The sequence below is a fragment of the Acanthaster planci genome, linkage group LG14, assembly GCF_054643075.1.
Source record: "Acanthaster planci isolate LZ-2023a linkage group LG14, COTS_SCS, whole genome shotgun sequence".
NCBI lineage: Eukaryota > Metazoa > Echinodermata > Asteroidea > Valvatida > Acanthasteridae > Acanthaster > Acanthaster planci.
The window spans coordinates 7162300-7179301 of record NC_141790.1 but is presented as its reverse complement, the minus strand read 5'-3'; the positions used below and the strand labels follow the sequence as shown (position 1 = coordinate 7179301).

At 42.7% G+C, this 17002-nt stretch overlaps 1 protein-coding gene across 12 annotated transcripts in view; it reads left to right on the top strand.

Annotated features, from left to right (window-relative positions):
* The window catches only part of LOC147796797 (leucine-rich repeat-containing protein 31-like), a 31880-nt gene that overhangs the window by 2222 nt on the left and 12656 nt on the right, over positions 1–17002 (top strand). For 4 of the 12 annotated variants that reach the window (XM_087146135.1, XM_087146133.1, XM_087146134.1 and 1 more), the window contains exons 2-7: positions 905–1067; positions 2078–2148; positions 2400–3317; positions 3416–3541; positions 4051–4167; positions 5662–15658. In XM_087146135.1, the coding sequence (XP_087002261.1) occupies positions 2079–2148; positions 2400–3317; positions 3416–3541; positions 4051–4167; positions 5662–8846 (4416 nt within the window). In that variant the 5' untranslated portion in view covers positions 905–1067; position 2078 and the 3' untranslated portion in view covers positions 8847–15658. Of the gene's footprint in view, positions 1–904; positions 1068–2077; positions 2149–2399; positions 3318–3415; positions 3542–4050; positions 4168–5661; positions 15659–17002 lie in introns of those variants that run through there. The other 8 variants (XR_015427743.1, XM_087146142.1, XM_087146144.1 and 5 more) reach the window with 7 other exon arrangements.

Below are 17002 nucleotides of genomic sequence, written 5' to 3'. Positions count from 1 at the left end.
ATTTCCACAATTGGGAAGAGCCACCAATGTAGGTCTGCATAGCTCAGTCGGTAGAGTACCCGTACGGAATTCCAGTCCCAATTCAGTCAATTTCTTTATCTTTGTAATTACATGCATGTGTAGGCACCTAGTCAGTTTCCCTAGAATGGTCCTTGTTCACCAGTTCCCAGGCTGCATCGTTTGTAATTGGGACCTGATTAGACTTGGCTATATGGTACATGTACCTGTATATCAGGTTGCATAGCTTTTGACTAATGCTCCCCCCCTCTCCTGAACAAAGATAATTGACAATTGGGAAGAGCCACCAACGTACATGTATGGCTGGGTAGCTCAGTTGGTAGAGCACTGCCATGGTAATCAGTTGGTAATCAGTCAATTTCTTTTTTTCCAGTCAATCATTATTTTGATCTCACTTTAACACTATTTATTGCTACTGTGTAGTTCATGCCCATGGTCCTGTCAGGTATTTCTTTCCAACTTCCACCATTGCACCCAGCTCTCTGCATATACTACACTGGTCAAAGAACCATTCCCAGATATACATGTAGATAGTTGATTGGGTATACATGTACATGTGTGTGTCTAGTTCCCATGCACAGCCCCATAAGTCATGCATAAATGTGACCCGGTACATCGAAACCAGGAATAAGTCACAAATTGACTTTCTGACCGTACATTGTCAGAAAGAGAATTTCATGAACTTACAAATGGTACACATTACAAGTGTGTGGATGGTAATCTTTCTTAGTATATACTTCAAAAATATACAAAAACTACCACATCGATTTTTCAACATTACCCGCATTCCCACTTTACTCAGCCATTGCATAAAACGGCCTCAGTGACTTATTCCTGATTACGACGTACCAGGTCACATATCACTGGAATTCTTTTATTTCTGCAGACGTTGAGTTGTAGTCTACCATCAAACACCTGCAGCAGTTGACCTGTGTTGGGAAGGGTAACGAGATTGTTCAAGTGCTTGGAATTCAACAGATAACCCCCTTTGTCCTTGGAATACATTGTGAATCTCAATGTCTGATCCTCCAAAAAATTAAGCATTTAAGGTATGTGTGGATACTTTGGCAGTTGTAATTCTTAGATTATCCTTTTTCTTGACAAGAGATAATATGATCAAATGCATTTTTTTTATTAAACAACACATGGTACACAACATGTGAGTAAATCTCCATGGTATGTTTGGAGGATGTTGATAATGTATCATTGATTTTGGTATCTGCTCCAAGCAGGAACAAAAGAGGGTGTGTTTTGAAATGAAATTGATGGTCCTTTGGTACGCATTCACTGCATACGCATCACTGTGTGCAAGTTGATGCACCTTTGACATGGACCACACTGAGTACGCACAGTGAATTTAGTCTGGAATGTTTGGTCTTCATGTGCACGCCAAATGCATTCAAGAACCTAGTTGAGGGTGCACTTCAGCTCGGAGTAGATATTCAGTGGCATGACTACACATACATACCCCATTTAATGTGGCACTGAATTACACTTTTGCATGGTTGGCATTGACAGTACAGCAAAGAACCATACTAGTGGGTCATGTACTCCCAGCATTTTCTCAGTTGATGTTCATTAATATCTGTGTAGAAGAAGATCAGTGGAGCATAAATCACAGACCAAATTAGTCATGGCTCAGAATGTCAACACGTTGGGTCACACTTTTATGCCAGACTGTAAAAGTGAAGAAAGACTGGCTTGTAGATGTTACAAAGAGTCCTTGACACAGTGTGTCAAACAAATCCATGTCATACATTTTTCACATTTGTGTAGTGGAAAGAATTTGATTCAATGACAACTGAGGCTGTGAGGCTTCACCTTGTAGAATGGGACATTCCATTGCACCGGTTATTTGTATGTTGATGAGCAGGAGGTAGCTGTATTTTACAGGAGCGTTTTCACCTCAAGAAGTGAACACCGCAACTTTGTCACAGATAACAGCTTGCTGCTTGAACATTTGCTGTCAATCATAAAATTACTCCAACATGGAGGTCACTCTGTGGACTGTTCACTGATACACACATGTAGATACAATCTTTTGATTACTTCCCCTTAGAATGGCTGACAGTGGAGAAAGTAGCAGAGAATGGAAAAGAAGAAAATTGGACAACCAACCTGAAGTAGCAGGTAATGCATACTTAGAGTTTCCTGTCTGAGCATGATATGGAACGGTTTTGGATTTCAACAAAATTGTATTGTATGTTCATCTTTTGTGATTCAAGATTACGCAGCGCAGACTGCTGTTCTGAACCTTTGTTATAATGTAGATGTTAATCTAATCAAAAAAGTTAACTTATGTCATGCACTGCATTCTACATGCATGTATGAAGGAATCATTTCTTAGCAATTGAATGCTGATTTGCTTGATTTGACCGTAGAATGTGGTGCATACACATCACTCCAGTCTGGTCAACCATCAGAGAATCAACCAAGTACATCAAAACAACATCCCACACTGGGTGCTATCTCAAACTCACAGACACCTTGTAGACACCAAACACTGGCTCTATGCAGACCATGTACCCAGGACCAGACAACAGGTGGGGAACAAACATTGGCTGTGAGGAGACCAGACAACCAGGACCTGACAACAGGTGGGGAACAGACACTGGCTGTGAGGAGACCAGACAACCAGGACCAGACAACAGGTGGGGAACAGACACTGGCTGTGAGGAGACCAGACAACCAGGACCAGACAACAGGTGGGGAACAGACACTGGCTGTGAGGAGACCAGACAACCAGGACCAGACAACAGATGGGGAACAAACACTGGCCGTGAGGAGACCAGACAACCAGGACCAGACAACAGGTGGGGAACAAATACTGGCTGTGAGGAGACCTGACAACCAGGACCTGACAACAGGTGGGGAACAAACACTGGCCGTGAGGAGACCAGACAACCAGGACCAGACAACAGGTGGGGAACAAACACTGGCTGTGAGGAGACCAGACAACCAGGACCAGACAACAGATGGGGAACAAATACTGGCCGTGAGGAGACCTGACAACCAGGACCAGACAACAGGTGGGGAACAAACACTGGCCGTGAGGAGACCAGACAACCAGGACCAGACAACAGGTGGGGAACAAACACTGGCTGTGAGGAGACCAGACAACCAGGACCAGACAACAGGTGGGGAACAAACACTGGCTGTGAGGAGACCAGACAACCAGGACCTGACAACAGGTGGGGAACAAACACTGGCTGTGAGGAGACCAGACAACCAGGACCAGACAACAGGTGGGGAACAAACACTGGCTGTGAGGAGACCAGACAACCAGGATCTGACAACAAGTGGGGAACAAATATTATTTACTGTTCGAAAATTAGTACCCAAATCTGGAGGAAATTGTAGAAATACATTATTTCTCTTTTTTCCCCAACATTTTCAGACATGGTACCAGTTGCAGTCGTCAAAGAAATACTGCAAACAGCTCTATTACAACAGGTGTCAGGCTCTGGAAACATTCCCATCAACAACCCAACAGATTGCACCATTCACATCTATCAATCTAAAGGTAATAGCAAGCAACCAATTCATCTCTTCCATTTAACTGTTCATCACTTGTGACTGGATATGAACCAGACTCCAAGGTGTTTCTATGGTACTGATTATCACTTGTGCCATCTGCCTGTATTCCTTAATCATGTGACCTGGGAGATGTTTGTATCCCAGTGTCAGAATATATGAAGTGGATAAACTTTAACCAAACACAATTTACTATGTTAACAAGACGTGACATATACTAGCAGCACTGACCAAATGATGTTTGTCTGTTTCTTTTAATTTTTTGTCATCACCCATAAAAAAATCAGAAGATGGCACCGACTTTCCCACGTGCTTTTTATTTGGTTTAAGCTGTGCCCACTGAATATTAGACCAAGACTGTATGGCTGTTATGAGAAGCATTATTGATCAACTGAGTCCAAGTTGCAGTTGTAAGCATTTTGTTCTTCATCTCATGATCCTTTTCCATGCTAACTATTTCCAAGTTGATGGGTTTCATGACTGGTTGCTTGATTATAGATGGTGTTTGTACATCACATCAGTCTGGTCAACCATCAGTGGACATGCCAGTGGATCAAGCAATCACATCACAGCATCCAACCCTACAGAGTGCTGTCTCACACACTCAGACATCAGGTAACAATCAATATTTAGAACATGCATGTATATAATACTATAGTTCCTTTATAGAACATTACATTTGAGTTCTCTACGAGAGATGTGAATGTGAAGTCCTGTTGACTTGAGCATATGACTTTGGAATTATAAATACCAAATACACCATTTATCAGGAATGCTTACATGGTGTTCTGTGCATTTAGCTACCAAGTAATATTTGGTAGCTGCAATGAATACACTCTCACTGAAATATTAAAAGCCTTACATGTTTCCAAAGATGTACGCGTATTTTGTATCGGGGAGATAATCATTTTTAATTGATGGTTTTGCAAGCTCTTGGACAACGCTGAGTACAAAGAGCAAATTCTGAGTTTTGCAAGAGCAAAAATCATAATTAAACATTGAAAGTCTTGTTTGTATCACGTTCAGGGCTCGCAAAAGTTTTTTAAACAAGGTTTCAGACTATTCCAAAGATGGATTTGTGCCGGGGAGATGTAAATTAATTTTGGATTTGCCCTGTCAGACGTGTATTTAAACACTGCATACTCAGTGTATGCCCCAAAGGCTTGTGAAAAAACCCACAAGCACGCTTAAGTCTTCAGGGCATACACTGAGTATGCATTGTTTAAATACACATCTGACTGGGCAAATCCAAAATTAATTAAGGTTCCAGACTTCTTTTTCAATTGCCAAATGCCCCATGCTATACAATGCAGCTTTTTGCATACTGTTGTTCTCTATCTATCTGTGCTACTTTGGAGTCCACCGGAGCATCATGTATTCCATGATACAATTAATAATTAATTAGCAAGAGACAGTAAAGGATGTTAATTTATATAAAATGGGTTTTGCCCATACCCAACGTATATATAACACTATATGCTCAGTGCTTGTCTGAGAGCTTGCGAAAAAATTCACAAGCTTACTCGGGTGGGACTCGAACCCACGACCTCCTGCTTACTAGTGCAGACGTCTTAACCACTCAACCACAGAGCTTGTAAAGGATGTGTTCTTCTCAAACACTTCTCAAAACACTTCTTGTCAGCTTTTCAAGATTTTACAACCATGTGACTTGATCTCTGTGGTTACATGTGTATCTCTGTAAAATTGAAGTTTCTCATCCTACAGACTTTCCTGAAATGCCTTGCAGTTATACTTATTAGAGATGTTACATTTCTAATATGATACATTTTCATGTGCTTTCAAAAGTCTAACAAAAATAATTGAATGATCTCCTATATGGTTATGAATAGCTGAAAAACAAAATCAGCTCAGTTTCAGTCTTTGTAGTGTTATGTTAAAATAATATGACAATGTGACAAGTGCACGTCTTCCATATTGAACAGGTAAGCATCCCTTTTATGTTAATGATGAAACAATTGTAACCAACATTTAATATGTCCAAGTAATATACTTGAGAATTGACCTTTGTCACCTGATCATTTTACTCACAGATTTCTGAAGTATGAATACTGTTTTACATGTCTCTATTTGTGAATATTTCACCCTTAGAATACAGTGCGTCTGATGTCCAGTCCCTGAATGCTGCCAATATCTGTGAAGATGAACTGAAGTCACTCTACGATGAGACAGGTAGCTTTGTACAGATGAACCCATGGTGTGATGATGTCATAAAACACATTGCAGAGATATACATCAAGGTACAGTTAATAACTGGTGAGGGAAAAACAAAATGCTCCTTTGAGGATATGTTGCTGCTGAAAACAAAAGAAGGTAAATTGATCCCAATAGCTGTACTAAGTGGGCTGGCTGGTAGAGGAAAGACCACTCTTTTTGACAAGATTGCGTATGATTGGGCAGTTGGCTCTTGCAAGGTCTTACAGAAGTATAAACTGCTCTTCCTGTTGAAAATGTGTGATCTGAAGCAGGAGTCGGATCTTATTGATGCAGTTTTTGACCAACTCCTAGCAGAAGACACAAGTATAGACAGGAATGCTCTGGGGTCATACATCAAGATGAATTCTGGCAAAGTCCTTATACTCTTGGATGGCTTTGATGAGTTGAGGACCACTTCCCTCAACAAATCCTCATTTGGTTCCATTCTGAAAATCCTCAATCGTAGGATGTGTAGAGGTTGCACTGTACTTGTGAGCACCCGCCCCTCCCACTTAGACAGATTGACAACAAAGGAACTGATTCAACCACCATTCACACATGTCAGGGTCATAGGATTTCTTGAAGAAGACATCACTGAGTATGTGGACAAGTTTTACTGTGATGAACCTTCTAAAGCAGAGGGGCTTCTGACAAGGATTAGATCCTCAAACCTTTTGTCAGTTTTGGCAGAGAGTCCCATGTTGCTTCTCATGATGTGCTCCCTGTGGAGTAAAGATTCTGAATTTCCAGAAACAATGTCAGGCCTATATCACAACGCAGTTGATGAAGTTGGAAAAAGAAAGGATGTGTCAGAACAAGAAATAAACAGTGTGGTGATTGAACTTGGCAGGGTTGGTTTGCAAGGTCTCCTTTTTCCAGATCAAGTGCTGTCTTTTAAAGACAGTGACTTTGAGCCAGGTGTGCTTAGCCTTGCTCTAAAAGCAGGTATTTTGACCACACAGAGAGTCCTCAAGGGACGAGTCCCCCACAGCAGTGTGCAGTTCATTCATAAGACATTCCAGGAATTCTGTTCTGCTTTATACCTCCAGAACTTGTTTGAAGTAAACAGACAAGAATTTCAGAAGATTCTGAATGAAATTGTGTCAAAAAGCCCAGTGGATTTTGAATACCTTCTGCACTTTTGTTGTGGAGGAAATGAGGCATGTACATTTGAGATATTGAATGTGTTTCTGGAGAAGTGTAAGAATCATTTGTCAGTTAGGGATAGGGTGGGTCAGTTGGCACTTCACTGTTACTTTGAAAGTCAGTGTAAGTGCCTACCACCTGAGAAGTTCATACAAGCAGTCTTAACTGGTAACTTCAAACTTCGTGGTATTTATGGTGACAGGGTCTATTCGGTTACATACTTTCTGAAACGTGTTGCAGAGGTCAGTGGCAGTATTCACCTTGATAAAATAAAAACACTCACTATGGTATCTTGTGAATTGACAAGGTCTGTCAAACATATTGCCTTTGCCATGACAGCAATGATAAATCTGCATGATGCAGAGTTCACTGCTACCCTTGCCAGTGAAAACACACATGTCCTTAAGTCACTCAGTTATCTACCAAACTTAGTTAGCTTGTCTCTCCATGATATTCATTTTGATGTTACAGCAGCATCATGGGGAATGTATCTGAAGGAGCTTAAGCCTCTGCAGAGGCTGAACTTGATGGACTGCTTATTGAATGGAAAGGACATGGTACATGTTGCTGAGTCACTCAAGGATCTACCCAATTTTGCTGGATTGGATGTTTCTTGTAATAACCTTGGTGGTACAGCAGCAACATGGGGAATGCATCTGAAGGCGCTCAAGTCTCTGCAGAGGCTGAACTTGAGGAACTGCTCATTGAATGGACAGGACATGGTACATGTTGCTGAGTCACTCAAGGATCTACTCAATTTGGTTTCATTGGATGTTTCTTGTAATAACCTTGGTGGTACAGCAGCATCATTGGTAATGCGTCTGAAGGAGCTCAAGCCCCTGCAGAGGCTGAACTTGAGGAACTGCTCATTGAATGGACAGGACATGGTACGTGTTGCTGAGTCACTCAGGGATCTACCCAACTTGGCTTCATTGGATGTTTCTTGTAATAACTTTGGTGGTACAGCAGCATCATTGGGAATGCATCTGAAAGAGCTCAAGCCCGTGCAGAGACTGAACTTGATTGGCTGCTCATTGAATGGAAAGGACATGGTACATGTTGCTGAGTCACTTAAGGATCTGCCCAATTTGGTTTCATTGGATGTTCCTGGTAATAACCTTGGCGGTACAGCAGCATCATGGGGAATGCATCTGAAGGACCTCAAGCCCCTGCAGGAGCTGGACTTGGGGGACTGCTCATTGAATGGAAAGGACATGGTACATGTTGCTGAGTCACTCAAGGATCTACCCAATTTGGTTTCATTGCACGTTTCTTGTAATAACCTAGGCGGTACAGCAGCGTCATGGGGAATGCGTCTGAAGGAGCTCAAGCCCCTGCAGGAGCTGAACTTGTTCAACTGCTCATTGAATGGACAGGACATGGCACACGTTGCTGAGTCAGTCAAGAATCTATTCAATTTGGTTTCATTGATTGTTTCTTATAATTACCTTGGTGGTACAGCAGCATCATGGGGAATGTATTTGAAGGAGCTCAAGCCCCTGCAGAGGCTGAAGTTGGTTCGCTGCTCATTGAATGGACAGGACATGGTACATCTTGCTGAGGCACTCAGGGATCTACCCAATTTGGCTAGATTAGACGTTTCTGGTAATAACCTTGGTGGTACAGCCGCATCATGGGGAATGTATCTGAAGGAGCTCAAGCCCCTGCAGGAGCTGGACTTGAGTTACTGCTCATTGAATGGACAGGACATGGTACATGTTGCTAAATCACTCAAGGAGCTGCCCAACTTGGTTTCACAGATCGTTTCTGGTAATACAGACCTGGCTGGTACAGCCACTTCATGGTGCTTGTATTTGAAACATGCAAAGGCCCTGAGGAAGCTGGATCTCAGGTACTGTTGGCCGACAGAGGAGGATAAGAAACACATTCATGATGTTCTGAGTAACCTAGATGAATTGCTCCTTTATCGCTAGGGGATATTGGTTGGTGATTGACAGGAGAAGCTGGATTTTTTCTATAAATTTCAATGACAAGTAGATACAAGTATGAAATACCATACAAGCAGGGTTTGTAGGTTCAATCTGTTCAGACTGTGTATGGTGAAGTTAAAGACTAGAGGAAGTATGCTATTCCAAAGCCTAAAAGAATAAAGAACAGCAACAGTTATTTGGCTTAACATGAGCACACACAAAAAAAAGTAAAGAGTGATGATACTCATGATACAGAAATCACCATTGGTAGTTCCTCAAATAGAACTTGACAGGTACTGAGAACCTGTGTTACAAAATTCATCGTCAATGGCAGAATGCTTATTAAAATATCCTTTAAAGTGCCAACCTCTTTGGTAAGGGTATTCTAGGAGTTGAGATTCAAGCTTGGTGTGAACTTTCTTTGCCTGTATTCATTGTGATTTGAAATTGTGCTCCACAGCTCTTGTGAAGACACACAGTTATATGAATTTTGCACAAAGAAATTTGTAGTACATGGTTTCAGTTGTCAGGGGACAAGTAGACCGAGTTAAAATCGTTGATGATGCAAGGGTAAGTACTTACCTGAAGTATAATTGAGATTATACAAGTCCTCCGGAGGTGAGAATCAACTAGCGTTCTGCTGCCTGCCAGGACGCCCTCACCAGTCTTTAAATGAAAAAGCTCTTCCTGCCACACCAAGTGACCTCTGACCTCTTTGAAAGTACTGCACTATCTGGGTGGGTCGTATCCCTATGGCTCACCAAAACGGGATGAAGTAAGGGTGCACTGATTTTTTTTTATTTTTAATTTTTTGGAAACACACGCTGTTAGGCAACATCTTCTACAACATAGGAATAAACATGAGAAAAGCCAGAATGTGGCTAGAACAACTTTAACACTAACAATTGAAACTTCAAAACATTCAAAAGTTAAAGAATCAACAACTGAAAAGTAAAATAAGCAAACTTAGCTCTATGCCACTTACAATACACATTACATGCACATGCATCTAGATCATACGTGCATCAGAAGATCATGACAAATATTTGCATCAGAACAAGTAATCAAACTCACAGAGTTTAGAAACATGTAGGGTCAACGCATACCATCTGTCCAAATCATGCCTCATCATCTCAAGCATGGAGAATCACGGGCTAGGGATACTGACATTATCCCAACAACAAGGTAGGAGTTGATACTCACCTCTGGAGGACTCATATAATCTCAATTATACTTCAGGTAAGTTTTACGCTTGCGTAATCAACGATTATACTTCGCTTCCATTGGTTTCGAATCAACTTGCAATTTTGACGCTGATTTCAGGATTACTTCCGCCATGGGCGAACTTGTCAATGGCTTATGATAAAAGGTGTGGAAAGTGGAATCTGACACCCAATCTGCTGAATCTATGATAACTTGCAAGGATATCCCTAAACTAAAAGATGCTGAAGTCACTGCACCATGCGTGGAATGTGCCTTAAACTTTGTGGTGTCAACCCCAGCCAGACGTAACATTTCAACAATGCAACGGCTCACTGTTGAAGATACCACCTTTTTATGAGGTTTCATGAGACTGATCAGAAGCTGAGTTTCCCCATTCCGAAGGGGAGCTGTACAGTTGATGTAACAGGACACTGCTCCCACTGGACACAAGGATTTCTTCTCAAAGGCCTTAACTTCAATACTTTTTAGTGGATGGCCAGGTTGGCTTTGTTTCTGTAATCTGGAGTGGATGAACCTGAACGAGTTGCTTGTGATCGCCAATTGATTGATATCTATGTGGACCAGAGAAGACACTCTACCCACTGTTACCAAGGCCAAGAGAAGCACCATTTTCTAAGTCAGCATCCTCAAGGAAAGTGACCTCCTAGGGCCAAGCTGTGACAGGAATCTCAGTACAGGCTCAACTTCCCATGTAAGGACCTAGGCCTGGGAGGGTTACGATTAAAAAGACCTTTCATTAGTTTAATGATGCAAGGACATTGTTTCACTGGTATGCCACCAACTTGATGATGATATTGTGAAATTGCTGACCTGAAAACCCCAAGGGACCGATAACTGAGCCCTTTCTTCTCACTTTCAACCAAAAATTCCATGATATCCTTCAAAGGTGCTGAAATTGGATCAAGCGATCGTTTACAACACCAGCAATCCCATGTCTTCCAGGCTGATTGATATTGTATGTGAGTTGAGCCTCTACAACTGGCCAACATGACTTGGGTAAGGTCATCTGAAAACCCTTCGGTATGATACTGTCTCCTGAGACAATCCAAGCCGCTAGATGAAGGGAGTGTATCAAAGGGTGGGGTTCGCCGGAGTGGGGTTGAGTTAATACATGACTCCCTTGTGGCAGTAATACTGGAGTTGTAATGGCTAGTTGCAAAAGCATTGGATACCAGACCTGAGTGGTCCATGTTGGAGCGACTAACATCAGAGTTGCCCCCTCCATTTCTACTTTACATAGGACTTGAGCCAAGAGACAAAAGGGGGGTAACGCATAAATCGCGTTTGTTCCTCCATGGTATCGAGAAGGCGTCTATCATCATCGCTCCGGGATCTGGTTTCCATGAAATGTAACGGGGAAGTTGGAAGTTTATTCTGGATGCAACCAGGTCCACAGTCAGTTTGACCCCCAACCGTGTGCAAAGCCTTGCAAATATCCTTGGGTCTAGCATCCACTCTAACCTGTCCACTAAGACTCGGAACTGCTGGTCTGCCAACACAATGTCCACCCCTGGAAGATGAGAGGCTGTCAGCGTGATGTTCCTCATCAGGCACCATTTCCACATTTTTACAGCCAGCTGGGACAAATTTTGTCTGTGTGACTACCTCCTTTGTGCTTCATGTACGCCAGAGTAGTTGTATTGTCCAGACGTAAGATGATCTGACAATCTGTCACATCGCATCTTTCAGATCGACCGTAACCATGACATTTCCCTGTTGCACCAGACTTTTCACATGTTGGATTGACTCCATCTTGAAGTGTTCTGAGCGGATATACTTGTTGAGGCTCTTGAGATTGAACACTGGCCGGAAACCCCCCGTGGCCTTCTGAAGTACAAAAATTGTTGAGATGAATTGATCTGGAATGTCCTGTACCCTTACTACTGCCCCTTTGAGGATCATTCTCTGAATCTCTTTGGTGCATATTTGATGTTGTAGGTCACTCATTTTGATTTGAGCAGGCACTTTGTGCTGTATTGGGTCTTGTGAGAATTCAGTTCTGTAATCAACCACGCTCTGCAAAATCCATGGGTCTTTTGTCAGTTTCTCCCATTCTGTGATGTGGTTTTGGATATTCCCTGCATAACAAAGCCCAAAGCTCGATACAGAATCGAAGTCGTCTGCCTTCTGACCTAGTTTTTTGGAAAGTCTTCTGTGACTTCTTATCTCCACGAAAAGAATCTTTCTTCTCAGGCATCTGCATGCGGGACCGATCACAGTCATTGGTATGGAAATCACAGGGGTATGGCTGATACCTATTGGGGTGGTACTGTGTACTATACTTGTGACTGGTTTTTTCTCTACCGGACCAACCTTTCGGATTGGTATACCGATTCCGGCTTGTGGCCCTATGCTTTATGGTTGGAGCAGATGAACCGGATTTGGCCAAGTTCTTCACCACCTTTTGAGTGGCCTTGTGAATCTTCTCTTCTTCATCCACTTTTTGGGTCCACTCATCACCATACAAGCAAGACATCAAAGGCTGAACATCTCGGAGATAGCCCTCTTTGAGAAAAGGCTCAGCTCGGTGCATCCGATAGAGAGACAGGTGGTGGATCGCTGACACCAACAAACTTCCTGCTGAAGTCAAAAGGGGTTTTAACTCTTCATTTTGCAGCTTCTGATACCCCGCTATGGCCTTAATAACGGAGTGGCGGCTTTGAGGAAGTCTTCCTGTATGGACCATACCGAGTTGTCATTTTTCCAGTCAGTGACTTCTTCATTGTAGACCGTATGTGTTTGGGCATATCAGTAGCCCTAAAGTATTTTTCAAATGTTGCATCAGGAGTTAGGCCCTCTAAAAGCTCATCTTTTTTGGCGTGATCCAGTGAATTGGTTCGCTGTTGTTGCCACCAATCAAGAACTGCTTGGTTAAAAGAGGCCCACTTTAACCCCTTCATGAGGATTAGGCAGTGGAGAAACCTCTTCTTTTTCATTAGTATGACTATGACCGCCTGCATCATCCCGGTCCAAGTCCTGCAAACTCTCAGCATGCATGGAGATTAAATCTTCTTTGGTTGTACCACTCTCACTAGCTTGTCTTCTCCCAACTGGAGAAAGTGATGCTGATTCCTCTGAATCTGAAGACCAAATATAGTCACTGTGTCTGCTGGAGCTAGACCTGGACACCGATCTACGTATGCCATGTTTCTCTGTGCGATGACTTCTAGCTCTATGCTACCTACGAGAAGTAGGACAGGAGACTCTTTCTTGACATGTCTGTATTTTCTCAAAAGCTTTCTCAATCATGCCTTTAAACATTTCAGTTTGGGTCTGCTGCATGGCAGTCAAGACTTCCATTTGCTGGGGTGAGAACCCCGCTGTAGCTCCATCTTGTGGAGGTCTGGAGATTGAACCACTTTGCCCTGATCCAGTATGTGATGCCTCTGCTTGATCACGGCCCCATGAAGGGAGGCGTGCATCTGGCCTTATGTCGCGGTCCCGATCAATAGGGAAGCGCGAAAGATGATCATCAGGGTCGTCCCAGTCCGGCGTCGGGAAGCGTGACGTGGGTCGTGACACAGATTCATCTGCCGACCAAAACAAGGCTATAAACAGCTGCAAGGACTGAGTTTGGGACACACAAAGCCTCAAGAAAGACTGACAATAAGTCAAGGAGAATAACACACCAAAAGAGCATCTGAATAACAAGTATAAATCAATGAAATCTGCCAATTTCTCGCACGAAAAAATTCACTCACATGAAGCGCCTGTTGCAGTAAGCAGAAGAGGTCAGAGGTCACTTGGTGTGGCGGGAAGAGCTTTTTCATTTAAAGTCTGGTGAGGGCATTCTGGCAGGCAGCAGAACGCAAGTTGATTCGAAACCGAAGGAGGCGAAAAGTATAATCTGCTTCATTTCTATTTAATCATAAGTGCTGTAAACAAGGTGACTTAGCAACAGTGTCTTTCCTTGACTATGTCTCTGCTGCTTTGTGTTTCCCTGGGGGAGTGAGTTTCAGTCATCTACCACCCTCTGATGGAACACACTTAGCCTGTCAGTTGTGAGGGGATCTTTCTTTGACTATGTCTCTGCTGCTTTGTGTTTCCCCTGGGGGAGTGAGTTCCAGTCATATATCACCCATTGACTTCAGAAACACATTCAGTCTATCAGCTCAGGGGATCTCCATATATATCTAGTTGTCTTTTTTCACTCTCCGTTAGGAATCACGAAATCCAGAATTTAACAGTCCTAGCTCCCCTTCCCTGTAGTCCCCATGGTATTTCCATCCCTCAAGAGAAACACATGAAGAACCCATGCCATGTCAGTGATTGAAACCTGTCTCAAGAGGCTTGAGTAAAATAGTTTCTGCTTATCAGACTAATCAGTGAAGAGTTTGTTCAGACGAATCCTTGCAGTCAAATGTAGATCTTGTAACAGAAAAGGTATCTTTGATGCACAGATGAAGCACCTGTCTTGGAAAGACAGTCCCCTGACTCTGTCCTGTTGAAAGGTTTTGTTTTGTTTCAGGATTAATTTCAGTGCTGTGCAAGCAGCCTGACAGTTTATGAGGAGGCTGTAGGCAGACTTTGCATTTGTAACCACAGAGTACTTCTAGAAATCCTGAGCTTCACAGCCATCTATATTGGCAGCTGTTTTACTAAAGACACAAAAATGCTCTAAATGTGGCCTGAGCAATATTTTCCTCTTTGCTTGTCAATTTCTGCGAGTTTTTCAATGCACCTAGAATATTTAATGCTCATGAGTAAAGCGTGCATGCTTTAGTTTGAATGAAAAAGTGAAGCATTTTATGTTTTGACGCAGGTGCTTTCCCTATTGCCCAACAAAATTGACCTGTAAAATTTGACCTGAAAAATGGGCATTGACTTTCATTACATAATAGAAATCACTGTCTGACCTCAATCCAGTTGCTTTTGTAGCTTTCACACTGAAACGCGAGTAACGGCATGTATGTAACACCATCTAGGAAGCACCCCTCTTATGTAATAGAAACTTACTGGCCCCCTTTGTTTTGTGCATCAAAGCAATTTCTTATACAGGAAATGTAGAAAGTAATTGTATTGCTATTTGTACTCTGTTAATTATTAGAATTACTGAGGAGATTTCCCTTAAAACCAGCCATTTGACTGTAATAATTGTAATTAATGGCAGTACGGTCATTACTCATTGGAATATTGATCAAGGATATGTTTCTGCAGAACCAGGATTTCTCTTTTTATGATAATCAAAGAAAACACTGCCACATGCATGAAGTTGAAATAGAAACAAGTCAAAAGGCTGTTATCTTTGCTACTGGATTTTGATATCATTTGTAAATAGTCTAACAAAGAGTCAAGATTGGTGTTTGTAAATAGTGCACAATCTTGGAACTTGCCAGAACATGAATTTAATTTACGCAGCTCAAATTGGTTTATTTACTTATTGCTGGCAACTGTTGAGCAAGACTGACCACTTAAGTCAACTATCGCACGTGTCATTGCATTATCAACTCTAAGCTAAGACAGGGTCATGCTGTGGATATACTGTGCACATAAATGTATGCATTCATGTAACTCACTGGAAAGCAATGTGATGTGACATGTCAACTAATTATAAATTAAAGATCTGATGTGTAAAACTTGTGCCCATTGAATGTGATGTCAAATAATTTTCTTTGGGGTCAATTGTTTAACATAATACTTGTGGACTGACATAAAAATTCAAGGGGAGCAGCAAGGATCTTGTATTTTCTGCCCTCAGTGGACCAAATTGGAATTATGACCTGTTGTAACAGCCAAATATTTAGTTTTAAATACATTTGTACATGAAATTTGACTTGTGATAACCTTTCATGATTTTTGCATTGAATTCAGCAATGATTGAGAGGTATATTTGGTGAGTTTCTATATAAGATTTGATTGTTTACAAATGATATATGCCAATTTCTTGGACAGCATTCTAGAATTCTAAGGTGGAAAGCTTGCAGTAGCACCATGCAAGGATACGATCTCTTGTGAGTCTGTATGGTTCTGAAAAGAACCCTGAGGAACTCAACGTTTTAGACAGTATGCTCTGTCCGTCGTCAGGAGACTGAAGAGATGCCGACATGGAGTGAGGCTTATAAGCTGACTGGGAGTACTGGAGTGTGACGTTTCCTACTGTGTAGTCAGGTGGAATGAGGATGCAGCTGGTGGATCCACCTGGGTACTGATGCATGTCAGTTGGTGATGGGCTGTGGCGGGGGAAGGTATAGGAGACCTATGGGCCAGGAGAAGCCGATGTCTTAAGGCACGGTGGGGTGTTTGGAGATTTCCAAGGCTTCTCTAATGCGTCTTGGGTACTACTGTTCGATGCTAGCGATGCGGTGGGCCTCTTCCCAGTTCATGGTTTGGTCTTTGGCGTGGGAATGCTTGATGATGGCTGACTTCTAAAAGTCCCCCTTTCTGTCATGGGCTTTGTGTTCTTTGATCCTGGTAGGGAGGTCCCTACCAGTCTCTCCGACTTTGCCACACTGGCAGGGGATCTGGTATACACCTGGTCGGCGGAGTGGATCTTGCCTGTCCTCATGGGAAGTCAGCATCCCGTGGATCTTGAGGGGAGCTGTGTGGAACACCTTGATGTTGTGCTTGCTCGGGATACGCTGGATGTGGTTGGAGGTACGTCCTAGGTAGGGGAGAGTGACAGAACTAGGGGCCTTATCTAGTTGGCTTTGGGTATAGGGGACCCTACGGCTGGGAGGGGGACTTGATCTTGGGTCTTGATCTGCTTGGGCTGGTATCTAACACAACGGACGCTTGGGATGGTATCTTGAGCTCCCCTCAAGATCCACGGGATGCTGACTTCCCATAAGGACAGGCAAGATCCACACTGCCGACCAGGTGTATACAAGATCCCCTGCCAGTGTGGCAAAGTGTACATCGGAGAGACTGGTAGGGACCTCCCTACCAGGATCAAAGAACACAAAGCCCATGGCAGGAAGGGGGACTTTGAGAAGTTA